The following is a 20442-nucleotide window of genomic DNA, read 5'->3' on the forward strand; positions in this document are numbered from 1 at the left end:
AAGAGCCTGATATAGACATACTCACTGTATCATACCACACAGCCAGTGACCCAGGCCCATGTTTGGTTATGTCCTGACTCATCAGCAGGACAGATGCACCAGAGATGAAGGCACAGTGGTACACAGTAGGAATAGAGTGACGCTGAGAGCCCACAACATCGACTCCATATCCCATGAAGTCTCATGGTATCAAGACAAACAAGGCCAAGAATTGTTTTTTAAAAAGTTGCTCATGGGTCGTGGGCATCCCATAATATCGCCTTTGACCTGCTGATGTCGTCTATGACCCTCCCTTAACTGACAAATCAGTAATCTTCCACGTTGATCACCATTTGGAACACTGAGGTTTTCAAGGGCACAGAATGCATTATAGGAGGGGGATTTTAATGACTATCACCAAGTGGTTGAGTAGCTTCACCACTGACTGAATTGAATGAGTCCTGAAGGACATCGTGCTGCAAAACTGGGCCCGTGTGCTTGTTGTGTGCCACTATCACCATGCCAAATGGGATAGTTTTGGAGCAGGTTTGGTAGCTCAGAACTGGGCATCCTTGAGACACCATGGCCCATCAGTAACAGCAATATTGTATTCAATTGCAAACTGTATTCTCATGGGCCTGCCACAGTCATCACTCTACCATTACCATCAAGCCAGGGGATTGACCCTGGTTCAGTATGGAACACATGAGAGTATACAGAGAGCAATACCAGGCCTATCTAAAATGAGGTGCCAACACAGTGAAGCTACAACACAGGACAGCATGCATGCTAAACAGTTGAAGCAGCTTGCTACAGAATTAAGAAGTACTCAATTCTTGTGCTCTCGAACTTGCTGAATTGTAGCCAAGCACAACGACAACACTCTCATCTACCTTACCTTTGCCAATTTGCACACTGTATGCCCTGACCATCAAAGTCAGGAAAAATCCATACTGCCCCAAAAGTGGACTCTCAGTCGTAAGCAAAATGATGTAAGGTGTAGCTGACAGTACTATCCGGCATCATTTTACTCGGTGATAACCTGCTCACTTTTGCTTAGTTTGGGTTCTGCCAGGGCAACTCTGCTCCTAAGCTCATTAGAGGTTTGGTCCAAACATGGACAACAGAGCTAAATTCAAAAGGTGAGGTGAAAGTGACTAGTCTGCCCTTGACATAAAGGCCGTCTTTGAGCGAGAGTGGCATCAAGGAGCGCTAGCAAAGTTGAAGTCAACAAGAGAAAACTCTCCACTGGTTGGAATTATACCTGGCATAAAGAAAGTTGGTTGTGGTTGTTTGAGTTTGTAGAAATAATAACAATACATATAAATATAGTAAAGCAGGAAACATCAACAAAATACAATATTTATATTTAAACAACATCATGGGGCAGGATTTTCCGATCCTGCTGGAGTCAATGGACTTTTGGCTGGCTTGCTGCATCTGTTGCCGCCGCACTTTCTCTGCTAGGTCCGGAAAATCCCAACCATGGCATTTGCTTCATACAAATATTTCCAGCTTCTAAAAAGAAATACCTTTTCCTGGAGTAACCGCCACTTTCTTTGGTTTCAATGGTTCTGCAACTGTCTCCTTGGGAGCCTCTGGCACTTTAAGAAACAATAATGTTAAGATGTTTAAGATATAGTTTTACCATTAAGCTATCTGAACCAACAACCAACAACTTGGCAGAAAAACAATCAACCCAAGGCAACATTATGTATCCTCATGTACATAAACGAGGGAAGAAACTGGCTAAAATAAAACCAGGTGGACCATCCAGCATCGACCAGAGCACCGCAAAAAACAAAGGCACTTCTGTCCTGTTGATCCCGCAACATCATCATTACAAATACCCGAGTATTTGTGACACAACGGGAAGAGTTGTTCCATGGATGAGTCCAGCATCAGCTTGGCAAAGACATACTCACCGTATCATACCTTACAGCCAATGTCCCAGACTGTTGCATCACTGTGCCTGGATATATCATGTCCAACCAGCTAGACATACCTACAAATTGTGGTGGCACAGTGGTATAAAGTAGGGAGGGACTGGCCTTGTGAGCCCTCGCAATGTTGATTCCAGATGTGATGAACTTTCATATTAATAGGTCAAAAATGGGTAAAGAAATATCTTACTGACTACCTCCTAGCACACTCCCTCAGCTGATTATTCCTCCATGCTGAACATGTTTAGAAGAAGCACTGAGGGTAGCAAGAGTATAGCATGTATTCTCTGAGCAGGATTTCAATACCTATCATCAAAAGTGGCTCAGGAGCATCACTACTAATGGAGCTGGCCTGCCCTGAAGGACATAGCTGCAGCCAATCAGGGCGTGTGTTATATGGCACCATCATCATGATAAATGGCATAAATTCACAACAGAGCTAACAGCTCAAAACTGGGCACTCACGAGCCATTGTGAGCCATCTTCAGGAGCAGCATGTATTTAACTGCAACGTGTAACCTCATGATCCACCACATCCCTCACTTTCCCATTACCATCGTCAGAGGATCAATTCTGGTTCAATTAGCCGTGAGCAGAACCATGCAAACCTAAAAATGAGGTGCCAACCCAGTGAAACTACAAAACAGCACTACATTCATGCTAAAAGGTGGGAACAGCTCGCAATGGACAGAGTTAAGCATTACACAACCAATGAATCAGATCAAATCCCTGCAATTCTGCTACATTCAGTCATGGGTAGTGGTGAACCGTGAAACAACTAGAAACATCCAGAAACATCCCCATCCTCAATGATGGGGGAACCCAGTACATCAATGGAATAGAGAGACCTGAACCATTTGTAACCATCTTCAGACAGAAGTGTCAAGGGCTTGATCCATCTCAGCCTCCCCCTGAGATCCCAGGATCACAGATTCCAATCTTCAGCCTATTGAATTCACGCCACTTGATATCAAGAAAAGGCTGAAGGTGCCAGCTACAGGAACGGCAATGTACCCTAACAACATCCTAGTTGTAGTACTCAAATCTTATGCTCCAGAATTACCACGTTCCAGCCAGCCTTTCCAGCACAACTACATTATTGGCCTCTACCTGACCACATGCAAAAATGCCCAGGTATATCATGTCCACAAACAGCAGGAAAAATCAAACTGGTGAATTCCTGCCCCAACAGCTAACTCTAAACCAACAGAAGAATGATGGAAGGTGGCGGTGACAGTGATATCAAGCAACACTTGCTTACTGATGTTTATTTTGAGGTCTTCCAGGGCCACTCAGCTCCAGGAAACAAACAAGAGCTGAATTCAAGTAGTGTGTGTGTGTGGCCCGGGGGGGGGGGGGTCTGCTATTGACATCAAGGCTTGATTTAACTAACTGTGGCATCAAGGAGCCCTCCCAAAATTGAAGTAAACAGGGGGAAATTCTCCACTGGTTGGAGTCACACCTGGCACAATGCAAGATGGTTGATGTTATTGGGGACCAATCATCTCAACTCCAGGAGTTTACTGCAGGAGTTCCTCAGGGTAGTGTTCCAAGCCCAACCATCTTCATTTGCTTCATCAATGACCTTCCCTCCAACATACGGTCAGACATGTGGATGACTGCACAATGTTTAGTACCATTCCCGCAGCTTCTCAGATACTGAAGCAGTCCATGTCCGCATGCATCAAGGCCTGAGCAAACATTCAGGCTTGGGTTGATAAATACTATCCATACCACACAAGTGGCAGGTAATGACCATCTCCAACAAGAGAAAAACTAATTAGCTCCCCTTGATAGTCACCAGCCTTAAGATCATTCAATTCTCCACGATCAGCATCCTGGTGGTTACCATTAACCAGAAACCTAACTGCAAAATCTGTATAACTGCTGTGGCTACAAGAGCAAATCAGAGGTTGGGAATTCTGAGATGAACCAAAGTCTGTCCACCATCTGCAAGGTATAAATCAGAAACATAATGGTACGTTCTCCACCTGCCTACATGAGTACTGCTCCAATAACATTTAGATGCTTGACACCATCCAGGAAAAAAGCAGTCTGCTTGATCAACACCCCATCCACCACCTTAAACATTCACTCCATTCATCACAAGTACATATTGGCTGCAATGAGTACAATCTACAAAGTTGCACTGCAGAAACTCAACAAGTCTCCTTTGACAGCATGTTCCGAACTCAACCTCTACAAAATAGACAGACAAGGAAGGATAGCAGGTGCGTGGGAAGAGCACAACCTGAAAGTTTCTCTACATGTCACACATCATCCAGGTGGACCATATTATATAAGAGTCAGATGAGGATTTTGACAGACCTGACTTTGGAAGAATCAAAGCTGATGGGTGTACATAACCAAACATTCAGTGAACTCCAATGTCTGTGCTTAATGCCAAGGAGTATAGAGGTGTCCAACAGAAACTTAAATACAAGGTTTTGGATACACCTTGAGCCTATTCTTTCCAAATTGGAATGGGTGTTGGACACCTGTTTCCAAATTGGAATGGGTGCTCACCTCTATCAGGATATCTGTGGAACCTACAGTGGTGCCATTTCTGAAGGCCAATATCTCAACATCTATTGCAGCATAAGCAGCTTCCATCACAGCTCTCAGTGCTGTTGCAGAAGCATCATGGCTCCATTGCCATTGTTCAGAGGGCTTCTTTGTCCATTAATTTGATGTGTAACAAATCAGTAGGATTGCTGAGGAGCTGTCCCACGAGAGTGATAGTGGCCCACGAGTGTGGCAGTGTCCCACGAGAGTGGCAGTGGCCCACGAGAGTGGCAGTGGCCCACGAGAGTGGCAGTGACCCACAAGAGTGGCAGTGACCCACAAGAGTGGCAGTGACCCACAAGAGTGGCAGTGACCCACAAGAGTGGCAGTGGCACCTCTCTCAAGATTACAGTATTCTTATTCCTACTTCTGCCACTCTACCAGTGCTCTTATTGCCTGTCAGTCAGTCATTCCACACATCTGCAGGCCATGCTGAAATGGTGTTGTCCAAGGCTGAACCTACTGGAACAGAAACACTAGGGGAATGCACATGGCTGATTGGACTATTTTTACCTACATTATCTCATGATTGAATTTATAAAACTGCTTTAGATGCATTTTCTGATGGTTTTTACCTTTGTGGTACCAGAAAGAGAATTAGGTGATGGTCTGTGATAGAGGAAGGATAAGGAATTTGGGATTTTGGTGACTAGGAAAGTCTGGCTAAGGCGCTAGTAACATTCATGAATTATTTCTCCACGTAGAGCTGGGGCAGAAAGGGATTGCCACATGGATCCTCCCTTCTTCTCTCACAAAGACGACGCTATGTAGCATACTAACACAAATCTTGATACGTGTTCAGATGAAAACAGCAGGGTTCCTCCACAGACGTTCAAATTGTGGCAGCATTGCTTGAAAATACTCCATAATATTTTTTGTGACAGCATGACTTCCTTTGTGCACATATTGTCTTCATGTATGTGGGTCCTTTACAGGAAACATGAGCCATGTCATGAGAGGATCGCCCTTGCTGCCCAGTAGTCAATCTCTGGCTTATCATGGTGGGTCAACAGGGGACAGAGTAACACAGAGAACCCTGCCAGGATAATAGATATTCACCTGCATTGAGAGTGAGGGAGTGGAACCCCTTTCAGTTCCTAAAAAATGCCGAGTTCACATGAGGCTTATGCAAAGCAATGTTCAGATTGTCCATGGCACCCTGTGCTATAGAGTAGTTTACACTGCGTGCAAACCTCATGCGTGCTCGATCTGCTCATTAGCAAGATGAATGAGGTGAAGCTCTCTTCCCTTATGCCGCAGTATATTACAAACTGTGAGGTATTGCTTATAACTCCAGCAGCGACCTGCAAGATGTCAGACACATAAAAGTTAAGAGCTACATTCTTTTGAAAGACACAGCAATGCAGTCCTTGCTGTGCTTTGAGATTGCAGTTGCAGCAGTTGGTAGATTTCAGTCTGATCTCTTTTGTGAAGTGAAGGTATCTCAAACATTGGCCCACATTGAAGTTGAGGTAAGAGAATTAGTTCCTAAAGAATAGCCTTAAAAATGGCATCCTGCTGAAAGCACCTCTGCCATCCTCCTCCTTCTTCTCGCAGCTTGCCCTGTTCTTGTGGCCCGCTCTTTGTTCTCCCAGTCTTGTTCAGTTTACAGAAGGAGCCATGCTAGGCCAACTGAAACTGGAAACAGCTTGTTTTAGCAAAAACTCATGAACTTTTGAATCAACAAAGTACTGTATGTAGCATCAATCAAACTTCCTGCTGAGTAATCAAACTTTAGGCAAGTATACCAAAGTTCCAAACAGCTGCCAGAAGAAATAATCCAGCAGCTAACCTCAGTAAGCTCATGATTCCTTTAAATAGTGTTAGTGGGGGTGGGGGGTCTACGTTCAGTTTGTCATGTGTTCAGCTGTGACAGGTTAAGGCAGGATGTAGGGTGGGAAGATGGAATTTGAAAATGCCAATATGAACATCAAATCAGTGTTGTACCGAGATGTCCAGTGCACTTCACATCCGAAGTGAACAACTGCATCACCAACTATATTTTTGAACATCTAAAATGGTCATTATAAAAATCAGTTAAAAAAATCTCTAAACCTTTCTGAATACAGTGCTTTAGATAATTTATCCACGAGGAAAGTAAGACACTTCATTAGTAGGCTTGCATTCAGTTACAGACATCAGAAAAATTCATGTTTTCAAGTTCCAACCCCAAGTGTTGGTTATGTTCCCCGAAGAACAAAATATGAAATTTACAATTAATACAGGACGACATGAATAATACAAGGAGACACAGCACATTGATCAACACCTCACAACATAAAGAGAAGAACACATCAATGGCAATAAGAAGACATTTCAACTTAATTATGTTCAAAGAGAAATTTTAGTTACATTAATGAGATAACCCCAAAAGATATGTCATAATGGAATGGCCAGTACATTATGTTGGACTGAAATCCTCTCCTTTATTTTATACCTTTTTTTGGAAGAATCTCCACTTTTCCTGGAATAGCAATTGGTCTCGCCACTTCAATAACAGGTTCTCTTGGAAGCTCTGGCACTTTAAAGAACATTATTATAGTTTTAGGATGGTATTACTTTAGAATTAAATTATTTCAGAAAATCTACAAAGCTATTCGGACACTGAAACTCAAAATGACATGACAGACACAACTAACAGATTAGGACACATTATCTTGTAACAATATAAGTATTAAGTAGATATGGAAACCACTGTAGCAGATAGTATGATTTCTATATACAGTAGTGTGAGTAACAAAAACTATGTTAACTACCACTTTGCAGAAGAACAGAATGAGTAAGCTTAAGTAAATGGAAATGCTGCTGGAATAAAAACAGCAGAAGTAAGATGTTACCTTGATCAATAAAACAACAACAGAATATATATTTTTACAATGATGTAAAGAACATGATGATACAATGCATAAGAATAAGATTTGGAAGGAAATTCTTCTGTGTTCTTTTGTACCTTTAGTTGGTGCAACTTCTTTCCTTGAAACTGTAACTGGTTCTTCATCAATTGATTTCTTTGGGACCTCTGGCACTTTAAAGAACATTATTGGTTTAAGATAAGGTTCATTTAAGATGATTCAGATAACAATGTTAGTTGACCAAATCCAGGCACGTAAAAACGTATAAAACACAAAACTAACACAAAATGACATTTCCTTTTGCAAAATACAAGACAACTATTAAATCAAAATAATGTAATTTTCCATAATTCAGTGTAAGCGTTGTAAGTAGTAATAATTATGTATTTCTGCATTGGGGAATTATATTTGAGGAAATTTCTTTTGGCAAAATTCATCTTTTGTTATCTTTACTGGATGAAGGACTTTACTTCTCATTTTCACTTCAGTGACAAGTAAGAAGTATCAAAGAAAATTCCGGATAGGATTGAAAAAGTTACTGTGTAAAACAGAAACTGTTCAAATAAAAGTGGCAAGAAAAGATGTAGATATAATATTTACATGGATTTTTTTAATATACCTTTTACAGGAGTGACCTTTTCTCTTGGAATTTTAAGTGGTTGGACTTGTTCAGCAACTGGTTTCCTTGGCGCTTCCAGCACTTTAAAGAATATGATTGTTAAATGTAAGATTAATTGGACAATTACATACATCATGCTAAAGCTGTGTATACAAATTAATATAACATGAAACATACATTACAGACAAAATCAACACAAGAGTGACATTTCTCTTGTAAAACAACAAAATGATTAAATCTTATTAATTACTTTTTGAGCACTTGAGGAAATAGTTGTAGGGACAATTTTGTACTGCAAGGATAACACATTAGAAGATAATAAATCTTTACTCATTATGTTAAATTATCAAATTAAAAAATTACATTGTTTTGCATTTTGCATTTTCTTTTTGTTTCACAAATACAATGATCCAAGTCAGCAAATAATTTCAGATTTCTTTCAAAATAACATCCATATTCCTGGTATTTTTGTAACTTACATTGTTGTAACTTCAAAATACTCAAAAAATACAATTAATTGACCACGCTTTATGCAAATAGAAACTTTTTGCTGAATGTCACTGTCATCACAGCCTATCCAACACAAACAGATGTAAAAAAAACCATTCAATGACGTAACAATTAAACAGAAATGCACGAATTGACAATAAATACACAGAAATCCGGCTCAGGCAAATTACTTTTGAAGAAGAGAAAACAAAGAACCTCGAATAAGGATATATAAGATAATGATGAGAAGTATAATCTACTTCTGTAACACAAGATGAAGGCGAGTCTGAAATTCTGACTATTTTGTACCTTTTACTGGAGCAACAATCTCTCTTCTTTCAACTTCAACTTGTTGGAACTCTTCAGTAATAGTCTTCTTATAAACTTCACTCACTTTAAATAATATGATTGTTTTAAGATGTAATTCATTCAAGAAAATCTAAGCACATTGAAATTATTTAAAAACAAACAAAGCCAAGTTCCATGAAACACACAATACCAACTAACATTAAATGACATTCCATTTTATAAAGACATAAAACCTGATATCCATACGTCTGTAATTCCATTTCTTATGTGGGGACAGTACCTAGAAAGAACATCTTCCTTTGGGGCGATTATCTCAAAATTTCTGTGAAGTGGTGGGCTCACATGTCAAATTGGGCCACATCTAAGATGTTCACCAAAATGTCAAGCATAAAGGCATTGGGCCTCTGAGCAAGAGGGAAATTTTAGCTGTCTCACCTTTAGAGACCCTTTGCAATGTTTGCTACGTAAAAAAATCTAAAGGAATATGTGCTAGCTTTAATGTGGTTCAGGCCACAGTTTCATAGCCACCATTAGATCAATTAATATGTTTGGTCTCCTGGTTCTAGCTGTTCTTATGCTGACCCCACAAGTAAATTTCTTTGAAGTCTGAGGGTTCAGAAACTCTTGACATTAGGGGCTCTGGTCTCCTTCTGACTGTGATGACCTGGTAGCAGATGGTTAGAAGCCCCAAAGTCAGCAAAAATGCTTATTTCCAGGTCAGAATTCAACTTGCATTCTGTCTGTCCTGGTTACAGTGGGAGTATGTCATAATGGCTGCAGTTTTGAAATATATCCATCACTGTTTTGTAATTAAATTAGTTTTCTTCTGATTGGCATGTCCACTTCACTTTTGTAATACTTCTGTGTCAATATATGATGATTTGTTAAAATATTCACTTCTTTATTTCTAGCCTTTTGGTTTATAATTAAACATTATTAGCTATTGAAGCTTCCCTCAAGACAGCACAAACAATGCAATAGATATAAAACAGGAACACCACTACACAACAGGACAACATGCATTAATGGAGAAGCCAAATGATATTTAAAGATCAGGAAACAAGCTCTGGTTATGATTTACAATGCCATGATGGAAAACAGCAATTGTTCACGTAATAATGTATTATGTTGGATGAAGTTTGTATGAAAGTCTTCCTTTCATTTTTGTACCTTCAAATGTAATGATCTCTTCTTTTCCCTGAACAGTAACTGGTTTGACTTTTTCAGCAACTGGCTTCTTACGAAATTCTGGCACTTCAAAAGACATCATTGTTTTAAGATGAGATTAATTAAACAAAAGACACTTGAAAAATATTTAACAATTCAGAACAACATGAAGGACGGATGACAGATCAAGCTAACACAAACTATATTACACTAAATAAATTGTCCAAGTAAATTAATAGGCTTGGTCTACTCATTTAGCTGGACATAAGATGCCATGACATATATTTAAAAAAAAGAGGATTCCCCCCCCCATTGTTGTGGCCAATATTTATCCCTCAACCAAAACAAAAAAATATTTTGTAGTAATTTATCTCATACCTGGTAATGGGACTTGTCTTTATGAAAATTGGCCACTACATTTCTCTTCATTACATGTGACAACCCTTCAAAACACTGATTGTGAAGCTTTTTGGGATGTCCAAAGGAAATGGAAGATAAATGCTAGGATTTTTTCTTTTTTAGTAGCTTCATAAATCAATTATTTTGACTTAGTGTATATCGAATGCTCCCAAATTTTAAATTATATTTAATTTGTAATATGCAAGCAGTTTATACCCAGACTTTCTTTCTCCTCTAATTAACAAGGTTAAGCGCAAGCTTCGAATCAGTCACTCACTATTTTTTGATTTTTCTCATCACGTTTCCTACTCCAATTTCAACCATGATTGAATGCCGCTTTATATAATTTGGCACAAATGCACAAATCTCAAAAAGTGAATGAATAATGTTTTCTGCAAGTATAACTTCTTATTAGTCTTATGACAGTCGAGACAACATAGACTTAAAATACAATTGACAATGTTACTGAACACAAATTCAGAAATGAATATCCGAGAAGTGAAACAGTACACAAATAAATAGCACTTGAATGATTTACATGAAGTCCTTGAAAGGTAGAAAAATAAATCAGTGCTATAGAAAAATGAGATTTCCATGTATTTTTCTACCTGTTACTGTGATGGTCTTTTCTTTTCTCAGTCCGGTGACTGGTTGAGCTTCAAAAGCAATCGGCTTCTGAGGGATCTCCGAAACTTCAAAGAACATAATTGTTTAAGAATGAGATTTGTTGAAGAATTCCGCATAATTTTAAAGAGATTTTTAAAAGAGAACTCAACATGAAACACACACGCACACAGACATTTAACACAGAATAATAATCCTTTTTCTAAGAATAATGTAACTATTATATTTAAAGATATGGGAGAGATTTTAATTCATTCAAAATCTATCCATTTACAGAGCTAATATCGAGCATATTATGTCCATAATTCACTGTCACTGGAGCATTTATTAAGAATAAGGACCTTTCTGTACCAGTAGTTTACCATGCTCTGAGGAGCGGTGGGGTGGCAGTGGCGTAGTTGTACTGTCACTGGACTAATAATCCAGTGACCCAGGGTAATGGTTTAGCACAGTGGGCTAAACAGATGGTTTGTAATGCAGAACAAGACCAGCACCGCGGGTTCAATTCCCGTACCCGTACCGGCCTCCCCGAACAGGCGCCGGAATATGGCGACTAGGGGCTTTTCACAGTAACTTCATTGAAGTCTACTTGTGACAATAAGCGATTATTATAATATTATTATTATTAATGCTCTGGGAACCCACCAGGGCAGGTGGTGGAATTTGAATAAAATTTAAAAAATATGGAAGTAAAAGTCTAATGCCGATTGCCGTAAAAACCCATCAGGTTCACTAATGTCGTTTAGGGAAGGAAATCTGTCATCCTCACCTTCATGTGACTCCCATAGCAATGTGGTTGACTCTTAAATGCCCTCAAGGATGGGCAATGAATGCTGACCCAGGCAAACCCATAAACAATTCTTATCTTTCTAACCATGAAGTTGTCATTTAAAATTATTTTATTCATACTTATATTTAACTTCTTATTTCTAGAGGAATGTTGTAGTTCATTAAATATTATAAATCGTGGGGCAATTTAGAGTGGCCAATCCACCTACCCTGCATATCTTTGGGTTGTGGGGTGAGACCCATGCAGACACGGGGAGAATGTGCAAACTCAAATATTAGCAATATGTATCAAATCAAATGTTTTGGGCAAAATATTAGTAATTAATCCAAATGATGCTATTCCACTATTTATTTCTGTAATATTAATAACAGCAATGTAACTGGCATTTATCTTTGACTCTCTTCAATCATGATGGTGTCCTGCCACTTAACATATATCCCTCAATTTAAAAAAATAAGTAATTATTTTACTACAAATTAAACCTCCTCTTACTAAAGTACAAACACAAAAGTTGAGATGCCAAATAACATGTGTAAACGAGCACCACATGTAGGTAAGGTTTACATGGACCACGGAAATAAATTCACATTTAAAAAGGCAAGACAAGTTCCCGAACTATTTTTAAAAAAACAGCCAAAACAAGAGTTTTGGCATTGGGAATGAGAAAGACATGATAAATAAACAATAATTTACATAGTAGTGCAGCAAGAAGCTATAAAATGTAAAAATAAGGTTGTATTCAATGTTTCAGTGTATATTTGTACCTTTTGTTGAGATGACACCCTTTTCCCTTGAAACAGTAACTGGCTTAATGTCTTCTGGTATTTCTGGCTTCTTGGCAATCTCTGGCACTTTAATGGACATTTGTGTTTTAAGATGTGGTCAATCCAAAGAATATACTTTATTTAAGATATTTAAAAATGTCAGCACCAAGTGAAACATAACATAACAAACTCAAAATTATAATTCTCACAGAGGAGTACAAACATTAATTGAAAAGTCAATGATGTATGAATGTACTCTAACTGTCACTATATATTTACTCGGTGAACTAAGAGTGTACATTTGTCAATGTATGTTTAATGTCTTGAAAATGCAATGCTTTTCCAATAATAACATGCCAACCTTTTTCACACATAATCATTCATATAATTGACTAAAATGTTATTTATTGTGGATTGCCACTCATTTGGATATTATACTCTGGTATAAAATAAAATCTTAAAAATTATATTTTGATTTATTTGGTTGCATTGGAAAAATATACAACCAAATGTAGGAAAGATTGAACTCGGCATAGTGTAGGTTAGATGGCTTTTGTTTCAGTGCAACATCGTGGGCCGAAGGGCCTGTACTGCGCTGTATTGTTCTATGTTCTATGATTGGAGCTCCTTTCTCTAAAAAAAATGAGTAAAACATGACTTGATTGAGATCTTTAAATTTGAAGGGATTTGATAGTGTGCGTCCACTTACGGGGAATCCAAAATGAGGGACCATAAATATGAAATACCCAAGAATAAATCTAATAAGGAATTTAGAAGAAATTTCTTTACTCAGACAATGATGAGAATGTGGCACTTTCTACTGTACAGAATAATTGAGGCGACTAAAGTAGATAATATTAAGCAAACTTTGACTGGCCTGTTTCTATGCTGTAAAATTCCATCTGCTTCTGTGCATATTTCATCTTCTACAATTCACACAGATATAACGTGAACAATAACATTGCAATGTAAGGCGGGATTCTTTGGTTCAGAGACTAAGGCCCCCACCCCCTCACAATGCAAATGGTGACCCCCCATGCTAACAAGGGGTGCACAACCAATCCCTCATCAAGGAGGAGAACCCCCTCTCCTCCGGCTTAATCACTCTTCCAACTTCTTCCATCGGCAGCACGGTAGTACAATGGATAGCACTGTTGCTTCACAGCTCCAGGGTCCTAGGTTCGATTCCCGGCTTGGGTCACTGTCTGTGCGGAGACTGCACATTCTCCTCGTGTCTGTGTGGGTTTCCTCCAGGTTGGCTGGTTTCCTCCCACAGTCCAAAGATGTGAAGGTTAGGTGAATTGGCCATGCTAAATTGCCCTTAGTGTCCAAAAAGAGTAGGTGGGGTTACTGGGATAGGGTGGAGGTGTGGGTTTAAGTGGGGTGCTCTTTCCAGGTGCTGCTGCAGACTCGATGGGCTGAATGGCCTCCTTCTGCACTGTAGATTCTATATATACTATAATAAATACAAAATCCCCCCCCCCTCCCCAGCACTGCCAACAGTGCACTGGCCCCTAGTGCCATGGCATGGGCACTCTGTAAATGACACCCCAGCCTGGCACGCTGGACCCTGAGGGAGGTCAAGGGTTAGCCCATTGCTCAAATGCTCAACTGTCGCTATCAGGCTGCAGAGGGAGGCTTCCCCCAAGGGTCCTGGGTGACGGCGGGCTCAGGCTGTTGATAAGGTGTTGAACCTGGGACCCTCTCCAGGATGGGGGTCCTGTGTCTGGACATCCCTTTCAAGCTCTGGGCAATGTGAAGATTATTCTTCACATGGTGATCTCAGGCAGCCCTCTTTTCAAAACCCCCATCCTTGTCTGACCTGTTTTAACTTTGAAGTGGCCTTCTCACTCGAAACCATTATTGCAGAATCATTGATAAATCGATAAAGAATCTATGAATTCCATTAGAATAACAAGAAGGATCAGAAACAAAGTTCTGAATAACAAGTTCCGCGTGTCCAGGAAAAGTAATAACTGTTTTCATTCTAATGCTATAAGCAGGTCACTGTCTTAGAAGAGTGTTACTGCATTTCTGTACCTTTTGCTGGTGCTACTTTCTCTCTTGGAATAATGGCTGGTTTTTCTTCTGGTTTTATTGGCTTCTTGGGAACCTCTGGCACTTTAAATGACATAATACTTTTAAGATAAGATTCACTCAAAGAACTTGCAGAAACATTCAAAGACATTTAAACAAGAAGTCAAGAAAACATGACAAATTGGTAGACAGACTAGTGCAAATCAATATTGTCTTACGAATGATCATAGCAACTGTAGACAGACCCCCCCCCCCCCCCCCACACCCACCCACCAACGGCGAGGTTTCCGGCGGAGGAAGCGCCTCGCTGATAATTTGCATGGCTCGCCCATCCCACTGCGGGGGAACCCACCAAAAGGGGTTGCCTTCGGCGGGACAGAAAGATCCTGCCGGTCGGAAGGGCTGGAAAATTCCATCCTTATAGCAAGAACAAAATGATTTTCGGGTAATGATAGAATATGTATTTAACCATTTAACATTCTATTGTCTTTACAAAATAAGGCATTTTCCCCAAATTTTCTAAATAAAATAATCTAATCCGTGTTGTAAGAATGAATCAAAACATACACCAGCTGGTGATTTAAAAGTAATAAATATTGTTTTTCTTAATTGAAAATATACTCTTAACATGCTAACTTTTGAAATCTCTCTCAATACAGTGTGTGCAAATTGCAATGTCTTAGATCATTTTCAAATTTGATATCAAATTAGCAAAACAAAAATCAGTTTCCTTACATGTTAGAGTTATTACTACATGAACAAAACATACAGAATACTGTATTGCAACAAAACAAATAGACTGACAAATATATCTAGAGATGATTGATTTCATATTCTGGATGGGGTATGAAACAATTTCAGGGACGAGCATGAAAGTAGAAGCTGTTTTCAGTCTAATAATGTGAAGGTATTGTCACACTATTTAGAAACTATTGCAATTGTACCTTTAGCTGGAGGGGCTTCCTCTTTTCTTGGAACAGTAACTACTTTAATTTCTTCAACAGGGGCCTTCTTCGGAACCTCTGGCACTTCAAAGAACATCATTGTTTCATTATCTCAAATAAATAAGCATCGGTGCTCATGATATTACATTAATTGAGACCAGATGAAAACACCAGCACAAACATCTTGAATGTGCAATGAAACTAATAAATTAGACAGCAGGTATCTTTGCTAGCAAATTTTATTGAAAACAAACGTCTGCGGGATTGTCTGTTACGGGATTCTCCGACCCGCCTGCAGCGCATTTCCCAGTGGTGTGGGATTTCCCATTTGCCTGCTGCGTGAATGGAGAATCCTGCTGCTAGCAAAGGCACACCGTGCAGGAAAACAGGACTGGCAAGATGGAGAATACCGTTTCTCGGGCTGGATTCTCCGCTCCCTGACGCCAAAATCGCGTTCGGCGAAGGGGCGGAGAATCCCCGACGACGGCAAAATTAGGGGCGGCGCTGCTTTCGCGATGCTCCACCCCCTGAAAAGCGACATACTCTAGGAGTACGCCATGCCACGTATCCACGGCCTCAGGCCGTTGCCTCAGGCCTGCCCGTGATGCTCCGTCCCCGACCGGCCGAGTTCCTGACGGCGTGGTCTCACCTGTCATGAACTTAGCGTGGCAGCTGCGGACCTAGTCTGGCGCCGCCACAGTCGGGGGAGGCCGATCCGTGGGCAGGGGGGGGGCTTGTTTTGGGGCTGGGGGCACTATAGGCAGGCAGTCCAGGGCACGCGAACGGCCGAAGTGGGTACTATTTTTGAGGTCTGGGTCCGTGGGCTGAGTCCGCCATGAAGCATGGCACGGCCGCTGTAGGCTGCCGCCTTGCGCATGCACAGCCACGGACCCGGCAATTCTCCAGGCAATATCGGCAGCTAAAACTGGGCGCTCTATGGTGTCTCCTGCTAGCCCCCAACAAAACGGCGAATCGGTGGCCGTTTTGAGGCAGGTTTCCTGGCGTAAAACACCACTGTTTTCACACCGGCGGGGGGGGACTTAGTCCCCCAAATGCAGAATCCAGCACCTTGTCTTTACAAATTAGTTGCAATATTTTCAACTTGATACATTAGTTTAAATGTTTACAATCATACTTCCCACTTAAACGTCTCTAAGTCAATGTCAAATCATTGGTCAGAACAGAATGGGAAAATTTAAAGAGTACTAACATCGACACATTTTCAAGTGTTTGAAGTCCAGTTGTATTGTTTTCACTGTGCTATAAATTAATTTTAAACCCGTTTTCTTTTCATCTCAAAAAAGAACTTATGACAAAAAACAAATACACAAAAGATAATGACAAAAAAATTCAAAAACATAACATACAACGTTTAACAATGGTTTTAATTTATTTTATACCTTTGACTGAAACTACTTCTTCTTTTCTTGGAATAGGGGCTGGTGCCATTTCTTCAGCCAGAGGCTTTTTAGGAACCTTTGGCTCTTTAAAGAACAATTATGTATTAAGAGTAAATTAACTCAATAAAATGCACATAATTGTGAAAACGTTAAACAATAGACACCATGAAACACAAATGACAAGAGATACTGATCGAGGATTTCGTTCACATTTGCAAATGCATGATTTCTAAATCAGAAAGAGATTTACTTGTATGAACATGAATTCTATACAGGCAATTGAACATCAACTGTGATAAAGAGATTTTGCATTGTTATAATTGGACAGAATTTCTTCTGTGTATGGTCAAGAAAAATCTGTACTGTACTGCATTGTTATCAGTTTATCTAGTTTACTTCAACACCACAAACAGAGCAAAATATACCTTTGGTCAACAAGGTAAATAGTAAAGGACGGTATTTTTCTAGAATTTGGCAAAGTCCAATGGTGGGTGGGAAAAGCGATGTTGAAGCCATCAACAGCAACGGTGGCTTTTTCAGTGTACAGGAAATAGAAAAAAAACCTCAAGAGGTGGGTCCCACGACATAACGCTAGCGGAGTACCCCACCAGCAACTTAGTCCTTCGAAGATCAGTTCCAGGCTCACAGTTATGTATATTTATGTATAATAGCTCTATGTTGCAATAAAACACTGGTTTAACAAAGTAAAACTGTGAATTAGAATTCATTACAAATTTAAGTTTTTGCACAAATGCAAATACTTAAGTTTAAATTTCCTTTTAATTCATTCAAAAACCTTTCCCTATGGTAACACAAAGCACAAATGTACAACACTTCAACAGAACAATACACTCCCAGAAGAAACAGACAGTCTACATCTGGAGAACAAACAGCACCAAAGCATGGTTGTGGTTCAAGAGATGACCACAAAAAGCAGATTTTTTTGAAATTATAATGGCATCAGAATTTTGTAATGTCAGATAAGAATAAAATGTGTACCAAATATACTGAGTATATTTCTACCTTTAGCTGGAGTGACCTCTTCTGTTTCTGGAATAATGGCTGGTTTTACTTCTTCCACAACTGGCTTCTTACGAATTTCTGGTACTTTAAAGAACATTTGTTTAAGATCAGGTTCATTCAAGAATGTATTAAATATGACAATGAAGAAATGTAGAAACAACTTAAGGTACGAAACACAGGTGACAGATGAAACTCACACAAGACTCTTCCAATCAAAAGACAAGTTTACTGTCATTTGTATATTCCTTCTCAATCAATGAAACAACATTATCAGCAATGGGCAGAATTATTCCAACCAGGTGCAGCACTGATCTAACTCAGTGACACAGGAGGGTGAATGGGTCCAGCAGCACGGTGCTGTCCAAGAAGACCAGTTCAGCATGGAGATAGAGGACAGGGAGCAGTCAGCTCCAGCAGAGTGGTGTACAGACCATACAGGAGCAGTGTAGCGCTATGGCAGAATGTTGTTGCACTCACCCAAAGGTCTCCAACTAAATGAGGACCACCCTGTGCATGCCATTGATTAGCAATTAGGTTTGACGTCCAAGGAGTTTGGTTACGGACGGGCACAATGGGCGGGTTGCTCTTCCTGCTGGCAAGTGGCGCAAATGCCATTTGATTCATATGAATGATCATTAAAACAGCTGCCTACCAGCATCCTATCAGGCCTTTTAAGCTTGCATCACGCCAGCAGAAATTTAGGCTGATATCAAACCAAACTGCTAATGAGTGGCATGCACAAGGCAGTCTTCAGTCAGCTAGGGTGAGTGCAAAACAATTTTCTGCCACAGTGCTGTGCTGCACCTGATGTGCTATTCCCTTACCAGCCTCCACGAACAGGTGCCGGAATGTGGCAACTAGGGGCTTTTCACAGTAACTTCATTTGAAGCCTACTTGTGACAATAAGCGATTTTCATTTCATTTCATTTCACTCTGCTTTGGGCAGACTGGTCCCTGTCCTCCATCTCCATGCCAAGCTGGTCATCATGAACAGGGCTGTGCTGCTGGGCTTATAGACCATCCTGCGTCACCAAGTCAGATCAGCACTGGACCTGGGGTTGGGAGTACAGGGGTTTTCTTCTCCTGGCACCATACACTAGCATCTATCTGGACAGCACTGTGCGGGGGGACTCATACAGCCACCGCAACAAAGGTCCAAAGTTAGACCAGGGGAGTGGATGGCCTGGCTAAGACAAGGAGGGCAATGTGGAAGGAGAGCTGTGCAAGGGGCTGGGGGAAGGGCAAGGGCTCACAATGACATCCAGAGGGACAAAGAGGTGGATAAAGAATCTGAACAATGGAAGGCAGAAGGAAGACTGAGGTAAGGAAAGCTGGGCCCCGGCAAGGTTTCCTGAAAACCTCACAAAGAAGGAGGTTAAAGGGATACCACATAATTTACTGGAAGGGGATGGATAAAGACTCCAGTGCGATGGGTGGAGGTCCAACAGGGGCATGGATGCTTCACAGGTTATGGGCTCAGAGGTAGCATGGTTGAATCAAGGAACAGACTTCTTCTTGAGGTTGCTAGTCTTTCGCCTCTGGGTTGCTGACATCCTACATGATTTCGTGAGGACAAGTGGGCTGAAGAGGTTATGTGAGTGTGTTGGACTGCTGTTTAAATATGATGCCGGAACCTTTGAACCCATCAGCCGAGGCTGGACAGACGAATCAGCTGCCGGGCCGCCAGGAGAGTTGAAGGGGAGTCTGCTTGTGCAGAACTAATGAGGTTTCAAGCACAGACTCTGGCGCAGGATCCCACCATTCTGGCCAACGGGATAGTCGTGCCGAAACCACCTGCCACCGAACTTAGGGCACGATCCTCCGGCCATGCTGCGGCAGAAAAGCAGCTCACCATGGCGCAGCGTGGCCGTTGAAAGCCGGAAGACACCATTCCCGGGATCTACCCGGCTCGCAACGCCTCACGAGATTCAGCACAATCTTGCGGGATGTTGCAAGGTGAATCCCGTCCACAATGGGGAGGATCACTTTTTGGCAAAACTGCATATTAGAGCACAGCAGTAAGCCTTACTCTAATGTGCAGATTCCTGAGGTACCTGAAGTTTTGGGATTCAATCCCTTCATCTCAGGGATTGAACGGCCCCCAGCTACCACACCCATTGGACAGGATGGTGGCCTGGCACTGCTGGTGCCAGCCTGGTACCTTAGCTGTGCCAGCATGGCACCCTGGTGGTGCCACCTGGTGGTGCCACCTGGGTGCCAGTTTGGCACTGCCAAGGTGCCAAGCTGGCATTTTTGTGCGATTGGGCCGGGGATGTTGGGGGGTCAGTGGACTCTCCCATATTGCATTCGGGAGGGAGAGGATTCTTTTGAGGGCCTCGGAAATGGCGCCCTGATCTCTCTTTACAATGGGGCGTTCCGGAGAGTGGGGCTCCCCCATTGTAAAAAACAGGGCTATGTGCGGCCTCAGCCCGCGTTCCCCATTCAGCCCCCTTATTCAAAGCAAGTTGCATTGAATAGCCATGTGTTTCTCAGCACTGCGAGTGCTGGGAAATATGCGGCTAAACGCGCTCGCTCGGG

At 41.1% G+C, this 20442-nt stretch overlaps 1 protein-coding gene across 1 annotated transcript in view; it reads right to left on the reverse strand.

Annotated features, from left to right (window-relative positions):
- Window positions 1-20442, reverse strand: part of ttn.2 (titin, tandem duplicate 2) — a 415239-nt gene that overhangs the window by 190604 nt on the left and 204193 nt on the right. The window contains exons 125-136 of the mRNA XM_072477296.1: window positions 17905-17988; window positions 16882-16965; window positions 15482-15565; window positions 14541-14621; window positions 12501-12587; window positions 10931-11014; window positions 9927-10010; window positions 8757-8840; window positions 7959-8039; window positions 7438-7512; window positions 6925-7008; window positions 1512-1583 (exon numbers count right to left, since the gene is read on the reverse strand). Coding sequence (XP_072333397.1) covers window positions 1512-1583; window positions 6925-7008; window positions 7438-7512; window positions 7959-8039; window positions 8757-8840; window positions 9927-10010; window positions 10931-11014; window positions 12501-12587; window positions 14541-14621; window positions 15482-15565; window positions 16882-16965; window positions 17905-17988 — 984 coding nt within the window. The remainder of the gene's footprint in view (window positions 1-1511; window positions 1584-6924; window positions 7009-7437; window positions 7513-7958; window positions 8040-8756; window positions 8841-9926; window positions 10011-10930; window positions 11015-12500; window positions 12588-14540; window positions 14622-15481; window positions 15566-16881; window positions 16966-17904; window positions 17989-20442) is intronic.

The sequence above is a fragment of the Scyliorhinus torazame genome, chromosome 2, assembly GCF_047496885.1.
Source record: "Scyliorhinus torazame isolate Kashiwa2021f chromosome 2, sScyTor2.1, whole genome shotgun sequence".
Taxonomy (NCBI): Eukaryota; Metazoa; Chordata; class Chondrichthyes; order Carcharhiniformes; family Scyliorhinidae; genus Scyliorhinus; species Scyliorhinus torazame.